This window comes from Sturnira hondurensis, unplaced genomic scaffold, assembly GCF_014824575.4.
Source record: "Sturnira hondurensis isolate 20B ecotype Veracruz unplaced genomic scaffold, ASM1482457v3 Scaffold0022136, whole genome shotgun sequence".
Lineage (NCBI taxonomy): Eukaryota > Metazoa > Chordata > Mammalia > Chiroptera > Phyllostomidae > Sturnira > Sturnira hondurensis.
Window position 1 is genome coordinate 1,243,461 of NW_028094767.1, and position 26,764 is coordinate 1,270,224.

The 26,764-nt window shown below is 37.2% G+C and overlaps 1 protein-coding gene across 4 annotated transcripts in view; it reads left to right on the plus strand.

Moving 5' to 3' along the window:
• The window catches only part of COL12A1 (collagen type XII alpha 1 chain), a 111,346-nt gene that overhangs the window by 61,218 nt on the left and 23,364 nt on the right, over positions 1-26,764 (plus strand). For all 4 annotated transcript variants that reach the window (XM_037034311.1, XM_037034314.1, XM_037034315.1 and 1 more), the window contains 21 exons: positions 787-916; positions 1,327-1,466; positions 1,892-2,021; positions 3,108-3,250; positions 4,272-4,401; positions 5,034-5,176; positions 6,612-6,741; positions 8,311-8,430; positions 9,520-9,666; positions 10,578-10,694; positions 11,212-11,358; positions 11,894-11,968; positions 13,413-13,552; positions 15,353-15,476; positions 15,622-15,765; positions 17,138-17,302; positions 18,604-18,642; positions 18,739-18,877; positions 20,932-21,074; positions 21,491-21,600; positions 25,375-25,524. In XM_037034311.1, coding sequence (XP_036890206.1) covers positions 787-916; positions 1,327-1,466; positions 1,892-2,021; positions 3,108-3,250; positions 4,272-4,401; positions 5,034-5,176; positions 6,612-6,741; positions 8,311-8,430; positions 9,520-9,666; positions 10,578-10,694; positions 11,212-11,358; positions 11,894-11,968; positions 13,413-13,552; positions 15,353-15,476; positions 15,622-15,765; positions 17,138-17,302; positions 18,604-18,642; positions 18,739-18,877; positions 20,932-21,074; positions 21,491-21,600; positions 25,375-25,524 — 2,706 coding nt within the window. The remainder of the gene's footprint in view (positions 1-786; positions 917-1,326; positions 1,467-1,891; positions 2,022-3,107; positions 3,251-4,271; positions 4,402-5,033; positions 5,177-6,611; positions 6,742-8,310; positions 8,431-9,519; positions 9,667-10,577; positions 10,695-11,211; positions 11,359-11,893; positions 11,969-13,412; positions 13,553-15,352; positions 15,477-15,621; positions 15,766-17,137; positions 17,303-18,603; positions 18,643-18,738; positions 18,878-20,931; positions 21,075-21,490; positions 21,601-25,374; positions 25,525-26,764) is intronic.

Here is a 26,764-nt window from a genome sequence, read left to right on the forward strand (position 1 = left end):
TAGCACACCCAGCCGTCCACATGTGCACTTGCTGCGGGCAGCATGCCCTTTCATGTGATTTTAATTAGTGTGGCACAGACATCTGAATTCGGTAAACTGTTAACAAATCGTACAAATTTTCTTTCAACAAGATAGCTAGATGGCCTTAAGCAATGAATAAAATACTGAAAACTCTGTAATCGGAGGAAATTGAAAAAGCATCGTACCACGTGGAGATGACTGGGAACCCCTGCTTGAGTGTCCTGGCAAAGGGCCCCGTCACGTAGTTTACGCAGCTAATGCCATCAGAGTGGCAGTGTTTGGGGGAAACACCGAAAGCGTTAGATCTTTTGCTGAATCATTTTAATGTGTTTCTAAAGCAAATAAGAAACATCTGTGAGAAAAAGTAAGAATTATACTGAATGGTGTGGGACTGCTAATATTATGTAAGTCTTTGTATCTTAAAGTTCATTTGTAGCTCACTTATGATTAATGCCCTCGTGGGAAGAGATCAGTGAAATGCCTTCTGGGTGAAATTTTGCAGTGCTGGCGAGCAAGTTGAAATATCTTTTTGAGGTCACCAGCGTGGTGACCTCAAAAGGCTTAGAGTCTTGTTTGGTGTGATTTAAGGTGCATAATTTGTATTTAAAATTATACCATATGATATCTCTAAATCTTCACTGTGGTATGTACATGTTTCCAGATCTTGGCAAGGGTCTCAAATAGCTCCCTGGTAGAAAGAGCTTTTTCTAACAGACTAGTGAGATGGAGAGAACGAAGTTAACACTTTTTCCTGTTTCACTCAAGATCACAATAGGAGGGCGACAGAACAGTGTGCTCCTGCAGAAACTGAAGCCTGACACTCCTTACACAATCACTGTGTCCTCCCTGTACACTGACGGGGAAGGAGGCCGGATGACAGGAAGGGGCAAGACGAGTAAGTGAACCCAGACTCCTGTGGCTTCTGAGTTACTGCCGTGGGAATGCAATCACACCTTTATTTGGAAACACCGAGGTGGCACAGGGTTTTGATAATCTTTAAAGATACATTTAAAAATAATATTGTTTTTAATATCTTTGCTTGGAGTTAACTGTCTCTTTGTGGAGAAAGACACTTATTATTTTCTAGAATAAAAAAAATGCTCTGAGGCCAAAACATCTTGTGGAGAGAAGAGACATGTGTAGCAGATTATTGCAGTTTTTCATTTATTCACTCCTTCAGCAAATACTGTGCAGTGTGCACTGCGGGGTGCCTGTATGTTCTAGGGATGAACCGTTGAACCTCTACTTCGTATGTGCTTGGCAGTGAGGGCCTTACTGTGTGTGATGTGTTTCTGTGCATTCCAGAACCTCTGAATACTGTGCGGAACCTCAGAGTGTACGACCCTTCCACCAGCACCTTGAGTGTTCGCTGGGACCATGCAGAGGGAAATCCTCGCCAGTACAAGCTGTTCTATGCACCAACAGCAGGTGGTCCAGAGGAACTGGTAATTATTTCCTGTAGTGAAACATGCGTGTTTGTTTAAACTGTAGCTGAATGATTTAAACTAGGAGCTAAAGGGATTAACTGTTCTGTTTTAGCCTTGATGAAGTTTATATTCATTTAACAGAACCTGATAGAGAGCAAGTTGGTGTCTTGGTGTCGGGGGGATAAGGGGATTGTGGGGAGTTGGGGCTGGAAGTAATCATTCCAGAAGTTCTGACCGGGGAGCCTAGGGTGAGTGTAGGGGTCTAGAGGAGCCTTCATAACCTCTTATAACAGTTTATATGGGGACATTATATTCCAATAGTAGAGAGCTTGCTTCTTAACTTGTTTTGAATTATTATTTTGAGTATTCTGGTGTTTGGAGTATTATTTCTTTTACAAGTTTTTTTAAAAATCAAGTGCATTATGTTTTATTAAAATCTTTAGGTACCAATCCCTGGGAATACCAATTATGCTATTCTGAGAAACCTGCAGCCAGATACCCCCTACACTGTTACAGTTGTCCCCGTTTACACTGAGGGGGACGGAGGGCGCACCTCAGATACTGGAAGGACGTGTAAGTAAGGAGGCAGGAGAATCTAGCCTTTTCATTAACAATTTTTCTTTTTATTATAAAAGACCATATAGGCCCATTGAAAAAAATTGTAAAATTCAGAATAATAAAATAAAAACATAAAAATTACTCATAATTCACCTCTCCAATGCCACAAACTGTTACTATTTTTGTGTATGAAATAAAAAAATTTATAGTGGCATTCATCTTCTGAAATGATAATTTTAAGATTTATAAATGTGTATACAATAGTTAGTACTCCACTTTGGTTATTCTCTTTCACTGACAAAAATTCATTGAGCTTTGCTTTGTGCTTTATAAATTTGTGTGAAACAGTGTTTTGTGATCAATGTTACAGTGTGAATTGTTGAAATCTGTTCCTCATATTGCTTGACTACACATTTCCCTGGTTTGCTGAAGTGTCTTTTGCCATTAAAAATCTGTGTGATTTTATTTGTCTTTAACATCTTGAAAACCAGTTTATAGTGGTTTTATGTTTCTTTGTTGTGTTGCTTAAAGATTTTTGTGGATGCTTATAATATATTTCTTTGCCTTCTTTTGGTGAAAGATTAGTGGTCTAGAAAGATGATGTTATTGACTAAACTACAGTTTGGGGTTAATACATGGGTTTAGTGTACGTTTTTGTAAGTCCTGATTGGGGCAGATAATTGAGATATGAGGATCTTATTTCTCCTTCCTTTTGCTTTTAATTTTAATCATAGCAGAACACATTCATGAAATCAAAAACACAATAAAATTTCTCATCTTTATCTCTCTGTTACTGATGTTGGAAAACTGAAGTTTCTTTTCCAGTTTTTTTTTCCCTATCCCCTGTCCCTTTACAGCCAACCCAGAATTACAACATTTATTAGCTTGTTTTTATTGGCAACAACTTTGCTTCTATATAGACAAAGGCCGTAACTGCCTAACTTTGGATAGTTTAAATCTACTTTTGCATGTAGATAATTAGGGGTTTAAGGAGGGTAGTGTTTTAGGCTTTTATAGAGTGTAAGTTCTGGAGAAGTGATAACAAAAACTCAATATGTATAAACAGACTTAAGAAATATGGGTTGACTTTTCCTTTCTCAGTGGTGAGAGGATTGGCGAGAGACATCCAAGTGTACAATCCTTCGCCCAACAGCCTAGATGTTCGCTGGGACCCTGCCCCTGGGCCTGTGCAGCAGTACCGCATTGTGTATTCTCCTGTGGATGGCACGAGGCCCTCGGAATCTGTAAGTAACATTGTCTCTTCTAGCTCAGCAAATGCCATTGGTAAATTCTACTGTGCCTCCTGCCATGGCTGCCGGCCCAGAACAATAAGCCAGTTATAGATGTGGCGCTGAGTCTCAGGGAAACTTCATTTCCTGATGAAGGGAGGCTCGTGTCTGTGTCCTGCGGAACAGTCTGTAAGAATGCAAACCACAGACATGCCAATGAATAATGACTGGGTAATTGCTTTTGATGAATTAAGGCAGGTGTGTTAATTATGCAGTTAGTTAGAAAAACTGAATTTGGGAGGAAAATTCAAATTAGTAATATGAATTCAAAATGCCAGGAGCAAATGCAAGTCATTGCTAAACCCTGTTAATATGGGCTGGGGTTGCAAAGTCCAGATGTCTCATTATAGAGCTGCATTCCTTTACTGGCTTGTACAAATTGCCATAGAACTACCCAGTTTTGTAAGTAAATGAATAATTTAGAAACCAGAAATGACTAATTTGAATATGAAAGTATCAGAACACTTAAAAAAGTAAATTTATAGACTAACTTTATTTACGAGTCTTTATAAAAATAAACAATGATGAACAATACATGTGGTTTGTAAGAACATTGATTTGTGTGTCCCTGTGTGTGACAGGACATACTCAGACAACGCTGTCCTTATCCATTGCATGGAGTTGCTCTCTTGTAATATAGAATTTCTCCCCAACCAGGATAGAGGTCTTTTATGTTTATCTAACATTCAGGAATATTCTTCAAGTTACTATCATGAGCACTGGGGGTTCTGTTTGAGAATCTTTACAATGAACATAAATGGGAGCGTGAACTGACTTGGTTTGGAGAGGAAGCTTCTGAGGATAAATTGCATCTAATCATGTGGGCCGGGCAGATCTGAAGAAGAGACACAAGTAGTTGACTTTTGGCATGTCTGGGCTCAGCTTTTTATTATCAGAGTTATTATGCTGACTAATAAAAGACTTGGTAAGTATTTGGGTTGTCATCAGGAAGAATTTTGCACTGCCCCCCCTCCAGGTTGTGGTGCCAGGAAACACCCGCACGGTGCACCTGGAGCGGCTGATTCCAGACACACCCTACTCTGTGAACATCGTGGCTCTCTACTCAGACGGAGAGGGGAATCCCAGCCCCGCCCAGGGCCGAACACGTGAGGCAGAAATCTTTTCTCCACCCCATTTCCTTGTAACTCAGTGGCTGGGCTTCTTTAAGTGAATGAGCAGTGGGTGGTGAGTGAGGTGAGAGCTTTTGCCACCTTCGTGCAGGTGAGGCTAGGCCTGGACACTCCAGGAGAAAGCTTTGGGTCCATGTTTGGCCTTTATGCTGAGTGAACTGTATTTGGTCATATTGTCATTGAGTTAAGGCCTAAATTCAGAAGGGGTTTCTTCCCTCTTGGCCTTCAGTAGGTCTTCTCACTAAATGGGTACCTTTCAAACATGAGGGCTTGGCTTCTATGTTTTGTTAAATAGGAAGTGATTATAGTGGTTAAAATCATCCTTTTCCCCCCCAGTCTGTACATTTAGGTTCAAACCTAGTTCTGTGTCACTGGAAGTTAAGTATGTACCTCTTCAAGGCAGCACTTTCTACAGTTTATCTTTTCACATTAAAACCATAGAATAAATATATTTTATCATAGGGAATAAACAAGTTAGTGAATATAGAAATACCTGAAAGTAACTTCCTTAATCTGACCAGGGTAAAATCTTTTAAACCCCACCTCTGTTCCCATGTCTGTCCTGCTCACAGGCAGGCACATAACTCTATTGTATTTTATTTATTTAGTACCACGAAGTGGAGCAAGAAATCTGAGAGTCTTTGGGGAGACAACCAATAGCCTCTCTGTGGCCTGGGATCACGCTGACGGTCCAGTTCAGCAATATAGGATCGTTTATTCTCCCACTGTTGGTGATCCAATAGATGAATATGTGAGTCTGATTCTCATTTACTTGAGTGTTTTGTAATAGGACCTGGTTGGAGGGTGAAATTAAGTTTTCTTCTTTAGGACTGTGCTAGGATTAGAGTCAAGTTCATGACTCGTGTGGCAGTACCTTCTGTATGTGCCTAGTGTGGCCTTCTATACCAAAGAGAATCAGTGTCCTTGGGGCTCACTTTTATTTTAAAGGTAGCTTGAAAAACTGTCTTATCGCATACATGCATATTTCTAACTATCTAATTATACCATAGGAATTAAGTCTAGTGAAACATGATACCAGTTATTCTGAGCTATCTCAATTCATGTTCAAATGCTGTGATTCTTCATACTTCTTATCATATTTTATCTCTCTAGAACCAGAATCAGGTTTCCTGTAGCGTCCTCATTACCCTGATTATGCATATCCATTTGCTATGAATGGAAGAAGTCAGCACTTTCTTTAAAGTTTAGTAATAGTTTAGATGGGGAAGAATACACACAATGTGGATTGTAAAGCAGTTTGGTCTGTGCTTTGCAACTATTTTACTACATACAATCTCTTTGCTCATTCTCCTTTCCTTATCTCTATGTTATATTTCACCTAGTTGATGATTAAGTTTTAATTGAAGCCCTAATTTTATCAGTTAGAAGCACATGTAACTGCCATTTAGTGTTTCTGATCAAAATGACATAAACACTATCGCCACACTTATTATGCTTTAGTGTTTATTCAGCCTTCCCACGTACAACTGTGCAGTTTCCCTCCACTTTTCAAAAACAGTACAAATATAATTTCTTCTCCCAGTTCACCATTTGTAATAAAGGAACTCTACTCTGGGAATCACAAGCATAAGTTATTTATAATCTATAACATTCTAAAATCACACTGTTTATGGAAGTAAAGCTGAGGGTCAAAAGAGAGATTGAGAGATCTGATTGGTTTCCTTTCATGGAGGTAGTTAAATGCATTTTCCATTTTTTCTTTTTCATTTTTTTCACTTACTTAGTATTAGTAAGTGGAAAAGGTCTGTGACACCCACAGTGGGCACTTGGTTAATATTTGTTGAAGAAGTGTACAGAATCGTGGCATGTGCTGATGAGAGATGCAGGGGGCAAACACACTACCGAGCAGGGCAGCAGTCACGAGTGCGTGCTGGGTGCGCGACACGTTGCTGCTCTTCACCCCCACGGTTTCTCTCCGAGGTGCTTAGTCATGAAGCTGGTAAATGGCTAACCCGGGACTGGAGCCCTGATCTGTCTGACTCTAGAACCGTCCTCCCATGCTGCACACGGGCCGTGTGGACATCTCCCTTGCCATGAGCCATCGTGCGACAAAAAGATAATATGAAGAGAACATCACTCTCTATGGGAATACATAAAACAATATTGTCTTTTGACCTGGAAGCCCTCTAACTGATAATAAATGTGTAATTTAACTTCCCCCGTAGACCACGGTCCCAGGCAGAAGGAACAATGTAATACTGCAGCCCCTGCAGGCTGATACTCCGTATAAAATTACTGTTATTCCTGTTTATGAAGACGGAGATGGCAGCCATCTAACAGGAAATGGAAGAACTGGTAAATGTCTTATGCCTTTTATAATCTTTCAATTTTACCTTTACCAATGCAATTCAAATACTACATTAGTATTTCATTAACATTAATATTAGACATTGAATTTTGTCAAAAGGATATGGGGACAGGACCTGTATTTTAAATGTTTAAAAGTCTACTTAAAGAAGAAAAAGGAGAAAAAGTTCTGCAGATTTTGCTTTGATTGAGACAGTTTTATTTCCCCTTTGGAAAACCATTGCGTTTTATTTCCCCTTTGGAAAACCATTGCATAATCTCTGAATGTTGTTTTAGTTTGTGCGGTATCAGTTAAGCTTGTTGCTGTTGACTCAGTCAATTTAGTAACAGCAAAACACTTCATCATGAAAGAATCTTAAGTTATAAATAAATTAGATGATTATCATTGTATCTCCTCTCTTTGCAAATGTAGCTTTTTAAATAAAAAAACTCTTATTGTCCCCAGTAATTTACAAAGGATACCAATGTTCAGGCCTTTTTTCTAGCCTGTGCTGGTGGCAATTTCCTATGGTTTAGAGCAGGGTCCCCAACCTCGGGGCCGAGGAGTGGCAGTGGTCTAGGCTTGTTAGGTGCCATCCCCAGAGTTACTGATGTAACTGGTCTGAGGTGTGGCTTGGATCTGCCGATGTTCTAATGAGCCCAGGTTGAGAGCCACTATTTTATTTTATTTACTTTATTTTAATTTATTTTATTTTATTTTATTCTTGTTCAAGTACAGTTTTCTGTCTTATATTCCCAGCCCTGCCCCCCCCCCAAGTAAGGTGGGGGGCGGAAATGGGAGGGAGGTGGGGAGCACTGGAGAGCCACTGTTTTAGTGTAAAGACACGCTAACTGTACATCTGATTTCTGTTGCTGGTAAATATTGGCATCCTTTTTTCCACTCCATTCAGCATGATTTCAGGATCCGTACTATACTCAGTTGCCCAAACTCTTTTTGTGCTTGAATGACCTTGGCAACATGACAGAATTTCAGAGAGTTAACATGAACGCTCTTCGGAGAAGAGCAGGGCTGGAGTTGTTTCAGCTCGGTGTCTCAAGGCCAGGAATTTATATTTATTGATACCTCCTGCCTATAGGACTGAGGCAATGAAGACTCAGCTTAGTGATTTTAACTTAAAATCAAGATGATTTAATTCAATAGGTTCCAATTTTTTTTACTTCCCCTTAGGTTTTAGAATATATTTTGGTACTCTTTTGGGGAAAGGTGTTTGGACTGGATAGTCTCCAAATTGCTTGTTGGTTCTAGTAATCTGTAATCTATAACATTCTAAAAGTGGGATTTAAAATTTTTTTTTATTATTCTGCATCATATAAAACACCAGCTTTGGAAGTCACCGGTTTCTGAGTCTATTTGAATTGTAGTTTGATTTGAAAAATCCCCATGCTTCCTGTTGAACATTCCAGTACCTTTTGTTTTCTGGATAAGAACTTATAAGATATTATAAAATTTCTTTCATGGTGTTGCACTATCAGTACTTACAACCGTACTCAGAAAGCTCTATGCTCTCCCTCTGTGTCAATGAAAGGTCAGTAACGTGTGTCCATATTTGTTCGCAGTGGGACTACTTCCGCCTCAGAACATACATATCTCTGATGAATGGTATACAAGATTCCGGGTATCCTGGGACCCTTCGCCCTCTCCAGTTCTTGGATATAAAATTGTGTATAAGCCAGTGGGTAAGGAAGCACTTTTATCATCAGAGAGTGTTTCTGAGTGTGAGGGTATTCTCTGTTGCATCCCCTATGATCACATTCTACTGACAATTCAGTTATCACATCAGGTCCTCCTTGATCAGAGGTAATGTTTCTGGAAAGAGTATTTTAAAGCAATGGTCTAAAGTATTATTACTGTAGGTGTAGGTGAGATTCTCATTTATTTACATCACTAGAAAATTTTACATGGTCCACAAAATCCCATGAGTTGAAGGTATTTGTGTTCAGACATCTATGTGTTATTAAGGTTATGAAATAGTGCATATTTAATCAATACAAAGTTCTTTTTCCCTCTATGTCAAAGTATTATTCCATTTGGGGCATATGTATTTTAGTTTATTTATAACAAGCTTGCTTTCAACTTGCCATCGACACTTTCATTTAAACAGATACCACCTTTATTAAAGCATTTGCTATACTTCTATGTTCTGTCTATACTCTTAGAAGAGTGGAAGAAAATTATTCTTTGTACCAGATTTTCTAGGGCATTTTCCAAGTACCCAGGAAGGGCAAGAACCTTTTGAAATTTCCTGGAAATTTTTTCTAGAAAAACATAAAGAGAGGGGGTAAAAGCAAAGGAAGGTGAGCTTGTGTAAGAAAGGGAGAGGGACTTGAAGGAGGAGGAGATGTCAGTAACGGAGGACCTTCGGTCACTAAGCTCATGCAGTGAGGTCCAAGATGGACATTCTTAAATCATCTCCACCATACACTGAAAAATGTCTGGCAAAGTGAGGCTTCGAGAAGAGGCCTGAGGGTCTAGAGTAGTCTTGGGTGATTCATTTATTCTTTAAAGGAACACTGATTCCATATCTGTTACATCCCAGGTACAGTGCTGTGCTTTGAGAACCAGAGGGCACAGAATCCAGAGTCTGCTTACAGTTTTGTATTCACCACATGCCATAGTATGTGCTGTAGTGAACAAGGGCATAAGGGGTTTTAGAATTAGTGTTGTTCATACTATCATTTGAGTATAAGTTAAGGCATTTTGATTTTAAGAAAAATTTTAGACTAGTGATGACATATATCTGTGTGTTTTTGTGATTGTTGCTAAAGGTTCCAGTGAGCCCATGGAAGTCTTTGTGGGAGAGGTGACCTCATACACATTACACAACCTCAATCCCAGCACCACCTATGACGTCAGTGTTTACGCTCAGTATGATTCTGGACTCAGTGTCCCCCTGACAGACCAAGGCACTACATGTGAGTTACCTGTCTTTACGTGGTTGTATGGAAATGTGGAGTACAATGTACTAGGTCAGCCTGTTTTAATTCTACTTCTTAGCATAGACATGTTTCCTCAGCACGAAGTGGGTGTGGCACTTTTGTGTCCAGCTAAATAAATCTATGACACCTATTCACTATACGAAAATGTATATGACGAAATGTTTAGTTCACAAAAATGTTATAGTTTAAATTTGGACAGATAAAAATTGTAATTTCATGTCATCATGAATGACCTATAAAATTAGAGTTGGGATGCTATATAGTTTTTTTCTTTTTTTGACATTTGATGTGAAAACATATATTGGTAAGTATAAGGTCTGGCAGAAGTAATGCCTGCCTGAAAGTGGTTGGTAGGGTAATAATATGGTGCAATAATTTATAGTTTTCATTTGGACATGTAATCTACAATGTCACATGGTATGCTTGAGTGTGATATTGTTATGTTACAGAATTACGTTTATGATTCTGTAATAAAAGTCTTTGTAATAAAATAGGGGTCTTATTTGTGCTGGACCCTGGACATTGATTTAATTGAAAATTTTCACAGAAATGCCATGATTATTAATACAGCCCAGATAGATTTTGTTGTTGCCAGTGCTTTACTAAAAATTCAAGGACTTAAGATTGCCTTTTAGAAAAATTTCTTATTTTCCGTGAGGCATCTTTGACATTTGTAATGTTGAGAGGACCTGTGTGGAATTTGTTTCCTCTTGAAGATCAGTCGCAGAAAGGGCAATCTCTTTTCACCATGCCACATTTTCATGTGTAAAAAAAAATAGCAAAATTTTAGACCTTTTTTGTGAAAGTTTAAAAATTTTGTTATGATTAAAAATATGCTTTTCTGCCTTTATTTACCAAGTAAATCTGTTATTTTTTTTATTTTGTAGTGTATTTAAATGTGACAGATCTGAAAACTTACCAGGTCGGGTGGGATACATTCTGTGTCAGATGGTCACCTCACCGCGCAGCCACCTCCTACAGGCTGAAGCTAAACCCTGCAGATGGTATGTGTGCAAAACAAAAACTGGAGCACATAGTAGCAACATTTTTAACTGCAAAATTTTAACCTTTGCAACACCATGGATGGACCTGGAGAACATGCTAAGTGAAATAAGCCAGTCAGAGAAAGAAAAGTACCATGCAATTTCACTCATACTCATATGTGGGATCTAATGAACAAACTGAGCTAACTAGCAAGATGGAGACAGACTCATAGATAAGAGAGCAGGATGATCTCTCCATAAGAGATCTGGGGTGGGGTGGAGGTTGGGAGGGTGGAGGGATGGAGCAAAAAAGAAAAAGATCTCGTGGACACAGACAACAGTGTGGTGACTGCAGTGGGGGGCAGGGTGGGTAGAGGTGGGAGAGGGTATAAGGGGAATGACTGATAATGGAAAAATATAATAAAAAATAAATGGCACCCTTCAAAAAAGGTGCCATTTTGTTTACAAAATTATGTATGAAATGTCTTTAAATGTAATTGACGATGACACTGACATTTTCATTTGTTGTCATAATCAGGAACCAGAGGACAGGAAATCACAGTGCGTGGATCGGAAACCAGTCACTGCTTCACTGGCCTTTCACCAGACACTGATTACGGCGTCACTGTTTTTGTGCAGACACCAAACCTTGAGGGTCCTGGTGTCTCTGTCAAAGAACATACCAGTAAGTTTTTGAATAACCTGGAATGTGTCTTTTAAGGCTTCAGAATAGAATGCTCTTGCTGTGGAACACTTACATGACTCCCATATAGGTACTTCTCTGTATAGGCAGAAGTAATGATGTAATGATGGCAGGTTCTTGAAGGTGGAGTCTGTGGCTGGTTCAGGACCTTTATCTGCAGGAAATCCATGTTGCCCAGTTACCCAGTTGATGTTATTTTAAGGAAAGGGCTAAAGGAGGGAGATATAGTTCTAGCTGACAATAAGAAGTTGACGTGCATCTGTATTAGTGACTTTTACTCATTTGGTCCTATCTGAAGGCCTTACATTAACCCTTTGAATATTGGCTTTGCTTTTTGCAGCTATAGTCAATGTTGAATGACTATGAATGATACTAAATTCGGATATTATAGAATTCCCACTGTGTCATAAGATGTGACAATGTGTCATAAGGATTTACATCACTCTTGAAATTTACCTTCTGTGATACGAAATATGCATACTTTGTGCTTTTCTAATCATTATTTTTAAATTTCTAGCCTTAAAACCAACAGAAGCTCCTACAGAACCACCCACACCTCCTCCTCCTCCCACAATTCCACCTGCTCGAGATGGTAAGTACAGCTGACTTGGCAATTGAATACGTACGAAAGGATTTATTGCCTTCTTCGCTTATGCAGCCTGTACATCATTTACAATTGATATAGAACATTTCTGATTAATTATTCTCATTCAAGAGTTTTTAGAAAAGAAAAGATGGCCAGTAATATGCTCTCCCCCTCCAGGAACATTTTGGTGTGAAAAGAATTAGTCACAAACTACTCTAGTTCTTTTTCATTAGTTTTGCAGATTAATGTCTCATGATGCCATACATAGTCCCTGGTGGGCATTTCTTTCTGTGGGCTGCTGGCATCAGTAGGAGCCATAGATCTTTTTGGCTATGGCTGCAAGCTGCGCCCTGGGCCAGTGGCTTTGGGAGTCCTGGTTTCTGACCTGAGAAGTGCCTTGTAGTGCACAAAGCCAAAATACTCCTACTCACTAAAGTTTGAGGCATAGTTGTTACTTGCAGTGAACTGCTAAAAACACATACTGTTAAAGCTGATCTCTTAGTAATTTGAGACAGTTCTGTACTTTATCAAATTAAGTTTAAAGTAATTAATCACTCATTTATTTTCCCCCACAGTTTGTTTTCAGTATGTAAATGAAAGCATTTCAGATTTTAAAAGTATTTTTTATCTCAGAAGGCTGTACATCCTGCCACAACTTTTAAAAGCCTATTAAATATGATAAAACCTAAAAGTGTATTGTTATAGGGTAAAACAATAATGCATTTCTTTAGATTGCTGAGATTTTGTAGATAATCTTGGCTTGTTGAGCTTACTTTTAATAGACTTTGTTTTTTAGAATAGAGCAGTTTTAGGTTGATGACAAAATTAGATAGAAAGTGCATAACATTACCTGAACCTGCACATGCACTGCCTCCCCCAGCACCAACCTCCCCATCAGAGTGGCACACTTTCACAATCCATGAACCCGTACCAATGCATCATTATTACCTGAAGTCCACAGTTTATGCTTGGGTCTATTCTTCGTGTTGTACATTCTACATTTTATGTTTTTATACACTAAAATGTTAAATTTTTATTTTCAGAATTTTTTTAGCCTCCAAGTTTGAAGATTCAGTTAAAAATATTTATTTTATTCCACCCCTTGCTTCCCACCCTATGATTCCAGTGGCCTAATTTAAAATTAAAAGACACTTTATTTGCACCAAATCTTTGATAAGTATATGCAAAGTTTCCAAACTGTTAAGTTCTGGACATCATTGCTTTCCTTTCATATCCTTCTCATTTATTTGCTGGAAGCTACTTGAAGAGTTCCATGAGAAAAAAGCGTATGTTGCATAATGGATCCAAATAGATGAAGTAATTCCAGCACAGAAATTGAGGGCAACTGGATTAGTAGCAAAGTGTTTGACTACATTTCTCAGTTGTATAATTTTACTTGAATGAAAGAATTCATGAGATTTGGGGCTTCCTTTTCTTTTAATTTCCCCAGTATGCAAAGGGGCCAAGGCAGATATTGTATTCTTGACTGATGCCTCCTGGAGTATCGGGGATGATAATTTTAACAAAGTTGTCAAGTTCATCTTCAATACTGTGGGAGCCTTTGATGAAGTCAATCCTTTTGGAATTCAGGTGGGTGTCACTATTCACTTGTAATGCCTTACTATATCCTTTGAACTTTTCTTAAAATTTTTTTTTTGTTGTTCAACTACAGTTGTTTTCATTTTCCCTCTATTACTCTCCCCTGCCCTACTCACCCCCCAACTCCCACATTCAATCCTTCCCCAACCATTTTCTTTGTTCATGGTACCTTTATACATGTTCCTTGACTTGACTCTTCTTCTTTCCCCTGCTATCCCTCCAGCTCTGGTCACTTTCAGTTTGTTCTTTATTTCCATGTCTCTGGTTCTATCTTGCTCATTTGTTTTATTGATTAGGTTCCACTTATAGGTGAGATCATATGATATTTGTCTTTCACCATCTGGCTTATTTCACTTAGCATAATACTCTCCAGTTCCATCCACGCTGCCATGAAGGGTAGGAGCTCCTTCTTTCTTTCTGCTGCATAGTATTCCACTGTGTAAATCTACCATAGTTTTTAAAACCACTTATTTACTGTTGGGCACTTTGGCTGTTTTCAGCACTTGGCTATTATAAATAATGCTGCTGTGAATATTTACTTCTCTTTTTAAGTAGAAAAACTTTTCAGTACAAATTATGAAAAGTTATTATTGTTATTATTGTTTTGACTTTTTTATTTGACATTTTTATTACACATGTATTTTTGGGAAGGTGTTACATGTAAATAATAAACAAGCATAAAATACTCCTTTAGGCATTTTATGCAACTTCTATCTAACTCATTGACTCCTTAAAGCAAGAGACTATATTGTATTATTATTCTTTTGAATTTTCTTTCTTCCTTCCTCATTTCTTTTGATAAATTTTCTTCTTTATTTTTGCAGTTTATACTTTTTCATTGAGGCATCTTAGAGGCATTTGAAAATAAGAGATTTTGACATAAACCACAAATAATTTCATAAACAAATTATGTCTTCTTTTATGGAAGTGTACTTTAGGGACTATACTAGATTTCAAATCCCCAAATAACCCTGTGGATATTATTCCAACCCAGGAAAAGTAAAAAGTCAGGCCATTATATTCTCAATTTAATGTGTCAAAAACTAAGCCATTTTTCCATCCTTTTAGAAATTTAAAATATCTAATAGAAAATAAAAAAATACCTATCATACTGTATTAACACCTATGTGCCAGCTACTTTCATATGTGATTACTATATACATCTTCAAAACAACCCTCAAAAGTAAACATAATTATCTCCATTTCACTGATGAGGAAACCAAAGCCCAGTGATGTCGGAAACCTGCCCAGTGTCATGTGGCTATTGCTCGGTAGGGCTAGGATTTCAGGCCAAGGATTCCTGACTACAGAGACTATCCTCTTTCCACTAAATCACACTGCCACTCAGTTTGTGATGAGTGCTGCTATCATCACACATGAGAGTGTTTTATTAGCATAACGAGTGGATGTGGTCAGTGGGAAGGAGCAGTTGACTGCAGAACCAATTGCTTAGCCAACGTTTGAGTTCAAGATACTGTGTCTCATTTTTAATTTTGAAACCTCACTGCCCCCAATTTTATCCATCCCTTCCTATATCCTAGAGAAAGGTACCATATGAATATAGTATATTCACATTTTAATATCAATTATTGTCAATTTCACTGAAGATTAGAAATTAGATGATTTAATGAGACAACAGTAGTCATTATTATACTACTAGCTATAAAGAGCTTATAATTCTCTGTCAGGTTGGAGTCACTTCTTTTTCTCATTCTGCAGCCAGAGGAATCATTGGAAAATTGAAACAAAAAAAGAGATGGCATTTTCACCACAAACCATATTTCCTTTCAGGTCTCATTTGTGCAGTACAGTGATGAAGTCAAGTCTGAGTTCAAGCTGAACACATACAATGACAAGGCCCTAGCCCTCGGGGCCCTCCAGAACATTAGGTACAGAGGAGGAAACACGAGAACAGGTACAATTGATCAGCATATACATAGATCTTCACTCTCCAAAGTGCTTGGAGTGGAAGAACTGAGTATATCTTCTCACTCTGGTATTCATATTTTTATCAGTTGGGCATTGGGGTGACACTAACATGTTCTATGCCACACTCTTAGGTAAGGCTCTCACATTTATCAAGGAAAAAGTCTTGACCTGGGAGAGTGGAATGAGGAAGAATGTCCCCAAAGTGCTGGTTGTGGTCACAGATGGTCGGTCGCAGGACGAGGTCAAGAAAGCAGCTTTTATCATACAGCAGTCAGGTAAGCCAGGCAGGCATTTGGTACCCAGTGATTGCACTCATTATTTTAACAGTTTTACATGTTCAGGAATGATTGCAAACCCCGCCCTAAGATTTTCTGATTTTAGTTTATTGTTTCTGTTTAATCTGTACTTCATACCCTTAATTTATATTTAATTGTGGAATAGTTTGGTAAGTGCTCAAAAATAACATGGTATATATTCTTTGTATAAGATGTGACTCAGGGTCTGTCAGTGAGCAAGCTGAATTTCCTCACGTTAGCTGGGAGGCTACAGAATGGAATAATGGGATGACCTTAGAGCATTTCCTGTCATACCAGCAGTGAGCCTTGATGTGGCTCCCCGGGTAGGGACAGACACAGGAAAGCCTTCACTGTGTCACAGCCTTAAAGATGCAGGTTCAAAGCAGCTCCTTGAGAGGTACCCTGCACAGAAAGAGCAGCCAAGGCTCAGGGACACATTGCTGGGGTGCATCTTGGCAACCAAATATCCTGAGCACTTACTGCCTTTTGGATTTGTTATTTAGGGTTATTAGAGATGGGGCAAGGTCTTTCCAGTACTTGCATTAACACCATCTGTACCCCCCGACCCCCCCTAGGGACCAATAGATATGTTGTTCATTATCTATTGTAGTAATTGCATGGTTACATGGAATTGCACTGATCTTTTTATAAATTATTGCCACTATGTTATGCACTTTGAGCAAATTTCAGCGTATTTCGTGCTCCTAGCTGACTTAAGTTTTGGGTTATTAATGCTTACCTCTCATGTTACCTTATTAATACCTAATTATATAACTAATTCCTTATACAGTTTATTTTTTAACAGTCAAATCAGCTTTTGGAGTGAAAACTTTGTTTAATTGTGCTAATCTAGATAAATGAAAGTTATTGCCAGTGGGGATTATACATTCTGTTTTAAAAGTGACCAAAATGCTACCATTGAGCCTGAGTTTATTGAGAAAATCAGTCTCAAGAATCAGATTTTAAATGAGCCCATTCTTGCTTCCTGGGTCACATAAACTTAAAGTGTTAATAATAGTGCCTAAGAAAGCTGTAGAATTTATGGGTATATCAGGACTGTAGATCTGTGGAGGAAAATGTACACCCTGTCAAATTTTTCTGCTAATAAAATGTTTGCCTCTTGTTGGGATTTTATTCCAGGGGATCTAATTAACTGAACTTTATAAGCCAGAAAATAGGAAGACCTGGAAAAAGTACATACTTTTTAAAGAGAATTTATGTCAATTAAAAGTACTTGCTGTATACACTGAGAAATACAGCATCCGCCCTGATAAGATTTTATTTTGAGTCATTTAAATGGCAAAAGACAGGGAAAAGGCTATGCCATTGACGTGTAAACACTGCTCTGCAGGGTTCAGCGTTTTTGTGGTTGGTGTGGCCGATGTTGAGTACAATGAGCTTGCCAACATTGCCAGCAAACCAAGCGAACGGCATGTGTTCATTGTGGATGACTTCGAGTCTTTTGAGAAGATAGAAGACAACCTCATTACATTTGTCTGTGAAACTGCCACCTCAAGTAAGTCATGATCCACATGGATTCATAATCTCATTTGTTTTAAAAAATAACTGCTTGGTAGGCCATTCTCTATCCTATATGGGATTAAGTGTGCGCATGAATAGATCCTGGGAAATCCCTTGAGAAACTGATGAATCATTGTTCCTACTGAGATTGTGCTAAATGTGTACTTGTCAGAGGTCCGTTTTTAAGCCTTGAAGATGTAATATAGTCCTTATATGGAAGTAAAGTGATTTAATACTTTCTTTTCCCACAATCTCAATGCCTGTGACAGTTGAGTAAATTAATCTTCAGCTTTAGGCATGCAATTGTGGAAGCATTTCTGTGAGATGAGGGTTTTCCCTATTAGTGGTCAATGGGTATTTGTTCTGTCAACATCCATGCTTCAAGGGACTGATGAAAACACTCATTTGGACATGTGTGCTCCATAGAAATTTACTTGGTTCCCACTGGTTCTTTTTTTAAGTGTAGATTTTTCTTGTTATTCCTAGATCTCAAGTTCAACTTTTAAAATGCAGTGAAGTATACAATGTTGATTATTTTTATCAATTTAGTCTCTTCCCAATCTGTTAGCACTGATTCTTGGGGTATTAGATTATGGATACAGTTATGTGGCTAGTCTAGACTCTTGATCCTAGACAGGGCTATGCTTTGAAAATGTCACATTTTCCCCCATTAAACACTATATTAAAACCTCAGAACTCTGGTGGGAGGTGGCAGCAGTAGATAAATGCCTGTGCTTTAGTCTGAAAACTGACCTTGACGCTCAGAAAGGAGCTGTGCCGGTGAGAGGTGCGTAGGGAACTACAGTTGTCTCACTTCCACTCTCTGTGGCCCTGAAAGCCACTCTCTGGTATCCCTGGCTCTGGGGGGTCCAGGGTGGAAGCCACTGCACACTTGTCATTGTCCCTTGATGTTTGGTAGGCAGAGTGGGGCTCCAGGGCTGGGCAGAGAAGAGGAGAGGGTTGGATAGGGACAGAGTCCTACGGCCTTTGCATAAATCTGAAATTCCTTGGGTGAAATAAAAGTTCTTTAATCTATTGAAACACATCTGAAATTTCCCCTTTAATTGTATTTTACTATTCTTAAGAACACTGTAAAATTCTAACTGGACTGGAGTATGGTCAGAAAACATTGCTAATACTGGACAATAGTATAATTTCTCCTATAAGCAGAAAGAAATCTGTCATAAACAATTAGATGGATGTCAGTTTTTATAAGTGCATGAACAACTTCTGTACATATACAATATTTGCTTATTATGTTGGTGAATTATACTTAAAGAACACTGTACATTGCAGGTTGTCCTCTCATTTATTTGGATGGCTACACCTCACCAGGTAAGCATGTACAAACTTGGGCTAATTTATTTCAGGATTTAAGCAATGAAATAATTTAAGTGGCCTCATTTCAATGTTTTCTTTTCTGATGTGAAGGTTTTAAGATGCTTGAAGCCTACAATTTGACAGAAAAGACTTTTGCTTCCGTACAAGGAGTCTCTTTGGAGTCAGGGTCTTTCCCCAGCTACTCCTCCTACAGGCTGCAGAAGAACGCCTTTGTGAATCAGCCTACTGCGTAAGTGCGATGACAGGGGGCTCTTTTTCTTTTCACGGGTGAGAGCTTTCCAAGGTTCTTGGGATTTTTGCTGACTTCTTGGAATCCTGGCACTTTAGATTTGTCAGAAGACTCCTTATGAATGACCTAGATTGATTTTTAAAAATACAGTTGGGTTAAGTGTCTTTCACGGGGTCACACAGGAGAAGGACTCAAGCCTCGCTCTCCTCCGAGCAAAGAATCTCACCCTGGGTCTGCAGTACCATGTGTTGCTGATCCTTTTGAATTTAAGGCTAGGACTGCAGCTATGCTTTTCCTAAAGGAGTTTGTTTAAGCACTAAGGCAACTTATTATTTGCAACACTTCTCCCTGAGGTGCAGAGGGACTGATGGAATAAGTGCAGACAGAGAGCAGCATTCTTTCCCGTGTTTCAGGCCTCTGGAAGATGAAGGCGCTCTGCTTGTCCGTGTTCAGGCAGTCGGTGGTTAGTTTTTATTGGCCGATGCTCTGGAGATCTGTTGGGTAGCTCTAGATGTTGTTACCATATTTTACTCCATGAAAGCTTGCACCTGGGAACGATAAGCAAAATATGTATCTCTTATTCGTTAGAATGAAAACATTTTAATCTTGAAAAATATGTGTTTGGCAACTTATAGAGAGAAAAGAACATGAAGAAATAAAGCTTTCAGTAACTTAGGACAGGGTCAGAAAACGCTGTCTGAAGTTTGAAATGTTCTGGGAAAGCTGATGGAAAATTCAGACTAAAACCAGAACTAATTTCTTTTAAGAAAGCAGAAATCGCATTTGTAGTTTGACCACGCAGTTCCTAGCTTTTGGATGTTCAACCATGCAGGTTCAGTTTCAGCTTTTTCAGCCAACCTTAATGCCTATGTTTAACTCTTGGTCACCTCTGGATAGGATGCTTGCATTTTAGCTAGTGACAGCCTGCTGTCCTCTCAGTCGTCAGCACTGGTGGCTGAAAGAAGCATAGGTGCAATTCAATTATTATTTTTTTCATAAGGACTCATTAACTGAGAAAGAAGAAGAAAAATGGCCAAGGTTAGACATGAATTAATATAAAGGAGATACGACTTTAACGAGATATTATGAAGACAGTACGCTTTGGAACACATAAAAGCTATTGTGTCAGCTTGCCCAGAACATATGTTTCAAGAAGTAAGGCAGGATTATGTTCCAGAAGGGCCAGTGGTGTGGTACAAGGACGGGAAACCTCAAGAGACATGCTGTGCTCTCTGTCAAAATTCATAGAAGTTTCTCTTCTAAGAGCTGATGATCAAGGCCTTTTTTTCTACCTTCAGAAATAAAGTGTTATTAAATGGTCTCCCAGAAAACCACCCATCTTGCTTCAATGGTTCCTCCTGCGTAATGGTTAACTGAGCTCTGGAAGGGCACATGCAGCCACATTTTCTTCTTTTTTTGTCTAATAGCCTTAGAGCAAAGAAATATTTCCTTTTAACTGAGTTACATCCCTTTATCACCACTAAACATTTGCACATGCACATGACCTTAACATTTATTACTGGTTTTATCTTTGTGAACATGTGAACTTCTGGAGATTATTTGATTTATCTTACTTCAAGGGAAACATTTGGAAGTATAAACCTATTAGAGAAAGCAAGGAAGAAATTAGAACTTTAAGTTACCTTATGATCTTATGCCCTTGATGGAAATTAAGTATATCTAGTGAGATTCGTTCTCTTAAAATTACATTCATAGGTTTAATGTTTATCACTCTAAAATTATCACATAATTTTATAATAATTTACATGTTTAGAAGAAATTTGTTATGAGGATAAAAGGCTATTTGGCAATTTCCCAGAGTTTTGTGACCTTAGCAGGTTAGAAATGATCTGTTACTACGTACGGAATGGACCCTTGGTGCTTGTTCCTCTGACATCCTTCCTAAATGTTCCATCTTCTGATATGTAGCCAGATTATATTAGATGAATCTTACGACTACTGATAATGAGATTCTGGTCCAAAGTTTTAAAATATTCTCTATTTCTGATGAGAAATCCTTATTAATTCATTCATTTATTTGTTTTATCTAACAGAGAACTACACCCAAATGGACTCCCTCCTTCATACACAATTATATTGTTGTTCAGACTTCTCCCAGAAACTCCCAATGACCCTTTTGCAATTTGGCAAATCACAGACAGAGACTACAAACCACAAGTTGGGGTGATTGCAGATCGTAAGGATTTTTATCTTATTTGAAGACACATACACACATATTGTTGATTACATTTTCTCTGTTCTCTTGAAGAACCTTCTGAACAAATGGGATGGGTCAAAAGTAGGTTTATAGTTGGAAGTACACAGAACAGGTTATTCTTGTATTATTGTTTGTTAATTATTATGTTATTTTCTGTATGAACAATTGAAAACCTGCTTTTGACCCACTCTTTATACTCATATATTACTTGATATATCCTTTTATGTTTAAAGTTTTAAAACTATAACATATTAGTAAATATTCTAACTACATTTTATCTCAACTAAAATTATTGAATTTTTTAAACTCCTTACCAGAAAGTATCATCTGTTAATGCTTTCAATATAAAGTATAACGTGCGTGCGACTTAGTAACAATTATGTGTTTGATTGTAGCTTCTAGCAAGACATTATCATTCTTCAACAAGGATACACGAGGTGAGGTACAGACTGTTACGTTTGACACAGAAGAAGTGAAGACATTATTTTATGGAAGTTTTCATAAGGTAAAAAGATCATTTAGTTACAGAAACAAGAATATGACTTCAAATTTTAAATTACTTTATTACTCATTAAAATATGTTAAATTGATAAGATTATAGCTATATCTTTTAAAAATAAAATCTTATGCTAGTATCTTTTCAAATACAAGAAGAATGCCTATTTTCTTCTATCTACCATTTTACTGTGAACCATTACATATTTTCATTTCTAAAGCTTACTTTTTTATTATATTTTAATTAATGGAATTATTATTTTATGGAGCTGCTTCTGCTTGCTTTTGTCCACTATGAAGTGGCAGACATGCCAATCTAAGTTATTATTACCTACCAAAGTAATGAAGATAAGTGTTTATAGGATTGATTTTTACATGAACATACTATTAAATTTCTAAAATATCTTATTGAAAGTTCTAAGGTGAATTCTTAGGTGATTGTCTATTTTTGTTCATCTTGGTTTTTTGTATGTTAACATCCAAGGCTAAAAGACTTTCTAAAATGTTTTTCAAGGTTAGTTGACAAATAAGGGTACTGAAGTTTGGAACAGTAGAAAGGAAAAGAACAATCTAGGTTAGGAATGGACTTTTTAATAGTATTTCTCCATCCACTAAGTTAGCAGGCAGAATACCTCTGGATCCACTACTGGTCTAAAAGTCCTCTAGTAGGGCACTCAGAGACTTAGTCCCATACATGGAATACAAATATTTCCAGTTCAATCTGATGCTCAAGTGAAAAATTGAAGAACTTTTCTGTATTTGAATAGATTTAGCTGTCTTTTTTGCTGATTCTATTCCTGAGAATTTGGTTTCTTTTCAGAATGTTTTTCTTTTTCATGAATTAGATTGTTAGTAAAGATGACAAGTGACTCCTCAAACTCAAAGAGGCTTCATGGTGTCAACATTAGTGAGAAGAAAAATACAATGAAGGAAAAACAATGATCTTTGAGTATAATGGCATATCCTCTTAACGGTTTATTGACTATTATGGTGAAGTGCAGTAAAATAAATGTCTCATTGGGAAAACAAATTCTAGTTTGACAAATATTAGCTTCAACTGCTCCTTATCTGATAACAAATGTTGAATCTGGTGAAGTTATTATGAAGCTTTTTGGCTCATTGATAAACCTATTAACTTACATTTGAGTAATTTGCTATAAAGAACTATTTTGTTTTTCCTTCCATATCCACTGCAGATTTAGAAATTTAATTTTCTGTTAGTCAACTGATGATGATTTATTTATTTAAAAATGATGCATTTATTTATTTATTTATTTATTTATAGGCAGAGGGGAAGGGAGGGAGAAAGAGAGGGAGAAACATCAATGTGTGGTTGCCTCTTGTGCACTCTCTACTGGGGACCTGGCCTGCAACCCAGGCATGTGCCCTGACTGGGGATCAAACCAGTGATCCCTTGGTTTACAGTCTGATGCTCAATCCACTGGGTCACACCAGCCAGGGCTATTTTGTTAATTTCAAACTTGTATCGAATGTCTCATTTTCATTGTTTTGCTGAGGTCTATAGTGGCAGTCGGTATTGCAAATGAAGATAATTTTTCGGCAATACTTTTTTATTTGCCTTTATAGAAAGGTATTTGTATTATATTATGTTTTTCTTCTCATAAGCTCTGTTCTCTCCTCAAATTCTCTACCTTTTTCTATAATATGTTTCTTTTACTAGTTCCTCCTCTGCTTTTTCACTATACTCTTTTTCTTCTTCTTCCTTTCCCTTATCTCAATCTTTTTACCTACTCTCATTTATTTTATCCATTCAAATACCAAGTTTAAGCACTATTGGCTATTTACATTCTTTACTGATTCAATAATTCAAACACTCTTCTTTCATTTTCCATTTAATCCAAAAACCCAAATCCTTCATTCCTTGGGATACTGAGTGGTACTCCAATAGCAGGAAATGAGTGAAAATGACATGCAGGGGGCCCTTGGGAAAGAGGATAGGTTCAAAGAGCTTAGGTGGGAAATGGCAGACTGCTATTGTTTCTCAAAAATTCTCTTGAAAAGTTTTTTTTTGTCTCCATTCTGTTGTAACAAATAACATAGTTCCAAGTGAGAAATTTATAATATAAAGAAAAAGAGGAGTAGATAAAAAATAAAGTTTTGATAATGGCAGAGCTTGGGACAGGAGATGAGTTGGCAAGAATATTTCTATTTCTTTCTTCTGGTCTGGGACCAACAATGTTTCACAGTTGGGAAATAGTCCCTACATTCTTAGAACAATGATATACAGATGAAGGGCCCACTCTGAATTATAATTATGCATGTGTTTAAAGTGCATAAAAACATGTGGAAGAGATTGTAGCAAAATACATTTTTAGCATCTGCTTCATATGGTTGACATTGAATGGCCAGTGTATTTGGAATAGTTTTGTTACAAATTAAAAATTTTGAATTTGAAATAATGTTCCTGTGTAATATAATTTTTTCAAATACTTTGTAGTATTTGCCTCTGATTGTTCATGCAAGAGCCAACATATAAGCTTTAGTTCGTATTAGATAATAAATGTCTTGGGAATGCTCATTTGATGGTTTTCTTGAATTCAATATTAGATGATTGTGCTGTGGGCATATAAAGTTTCTTTATTTTTAGTAAGCTCTGTATTACTTTTATATAAATTCAATATGCAATTTATATTTACCGTTTACAGATGCACTTAATTAGTGCTTTGGTAGTGATTCTCTGTAGGAAAAAACTTACTGTTTAAAAAAAATCTCTAGAGATCATTATGCTTATTGACTCAAAGTATTTAAGAGAATTTCTGTTCTTTTTAACTTGGAGCCAAACTTTTCAAAATAATCATTAAGTGCTTACTTGAGTGTTTGTGCTGTGATTAAGTGGAAACTATCAGTGTAACTATAAACTCAAAGATTACCTGCAACCATTCTTTACATTGTTTTTTAAAAATATTTTATTAATTTATTTTTAGAGAGAGGGGAAGGGAAGGAGAAAGAGTGGGAGAGAAACCTCAATGTGTGGTTGCCTCTCAAGCAACCCCTACTGGAGATCTGGCCTGCAATCCAGGCATGTGCCCTGACTGGGAATCGAACCAGTGACCCTTTGCTTCACAGGCCCATGCTCAATCCACTGAGCTACACCAGCCAGGGCTATTCTTTACATTGTTGAAATACAAATGTTTTATTAGTTATCTCTACTGATAGATTTCTTAAAACCCTGAATGTCCTCAATATTAGGAAAAAATAAATCAACATAAGATTGTTTACTTAGAAGAAAATTGAATCTTGAGCCTATTGATCTCCAGACCTGAATCATATAGGAGATATACATGCTATCTCTTACTATGTTTGGTATTTATATGGTAAGGAGGTTCTTTTTTACTGAAATTAGGATATAAATTAAAAATTCAATTTAGCAAAGTTAGTGGAAGACAACTGAGGCTCCTTTTTGCTGAAAATAATATTACTGCCTTACTAACTTTTATGTGAACAGTTGTTGCAGTTTACAGAGTCATCTCATCCACGATACTATTTCCCTGGTCATCTCAGTAAAAGTAATGATAGGAAAATAAGACAGTATGCGTGCATATGGGGAGGAAGGAAACTGCCACCTGGAGAGGCTAAGTGGGTCATTTGATTTGATGTTAATAAATGATGTGACATTGCAACCTACTCTGGGATTTTTAGTCTAAGATGCTTTATTTGGGATGAGAATAGCTTACAGAACATATTTTTAAACCTGTGATATGAAATATAAAGAAGTCATTTTTTGGTGGTAGAAAATTTGTAATGGAGACGTGATTTTTTTTAGGTTCATATTGTAGTGACCTCGAAAAGCGTTAAGATTTACATCGACTGCTATGAAATTATAGAAAAAGACATCAAGGAAGCTGGAAATATCACAACTGATGGTTATGAAATTCTTGGAAAACTACTTAAAGGGGAGAGGAAGTCAGCCACAGTAAGTAACACATTTTTTATTTTTCTTGGTACTTTGCGTTAATATTGAAATGGCATTTTTTAAGTAACAAGTGAATTTTTTTCTTAATGAGTTTTAAATTGTTAAATTTCTTATTCAGATTGAAACATTAGAAAAGTTACATTAAAAATATGCTACTGAAAGAATATAATAATGTACTTTATTCCTTAAAGCAAAATAAGATGTCAAGGCAACAGAGAACATCATGTAGTCAACTTGAAACGGGATCAAATTGGACAGCACAACACTAATTGCTGCCAGGACAATCAGTGAAATCTAAAATAATTCTTTTTTTTTGTTCTTCAAAGAGAGTAATTGTTAATACAAATTTGTGCAGTCAGGACTTTAGCATCTGTGGACATCGGCTGTGAAACCTCTGGAGCCCGTGCTTTCTCGCGGAGGCTGCTGGGGTCTTGGAAGGAGACCCGAGCAGCGGAGCAGCTGGCTGACCGCATTCCTCACACGTTTCACCGTCTCATTTTGAGGCAGGAGCATAACAGCGCTGTTTACAATTCTGTCTAGTAACAAAACTGAAGGGTTGCACTCTACCAGGTTAATTAAGTTCATATCAAATGTCAGTCAATAATAACAGTGTTCTGAGAGCGAGTCTACTATCATTGCCTTCTGTTATTTTAATCATATTTACTTTAGTTTTCTTCCATAGAATTTTCTTCTAGATGCAAAAGTGAAATTTTTATCCCACATGTAAACACAAGAGTAAGATATTTTATTGAATATTGGTTTTAGTATTTAAATAGAACAGCCATATCAGGGTTATAAAATAATGGTTATATCTAAACAGTCTTTTCTTTCTTACTAAAAGAGCTCTATTTTTTAAATATACAAAGATAGGAAGTCTATACATTTGGCCCTCTGTATTTGTGGATTATGCATCCATGGATTCAACCAACTGAGGGTTGAAAATAATTTTAAAAAATTCCAAAAAGCTGATCCCTAACCAATACAGTATGACAACAATTTATATAGAATTAACATTGTATTAATTATTATAAATAACCAAGAGATGATTTAAAGTATCCTGGAGGGTGTATGTAGGTTATATATAAATACTAGTTCATTTTAAGTAAGTGACTTGAGTGTCTTTGGGTTTCGGTATCTGTGAGTAGGGGTTGCTGGTTCCTGGAACCAATTCCTCTGTGGATTCCAAGGGAGGACTGTATTGTATTGAAATAGTTAAGTTGAGGATAATCATAAAAATGAT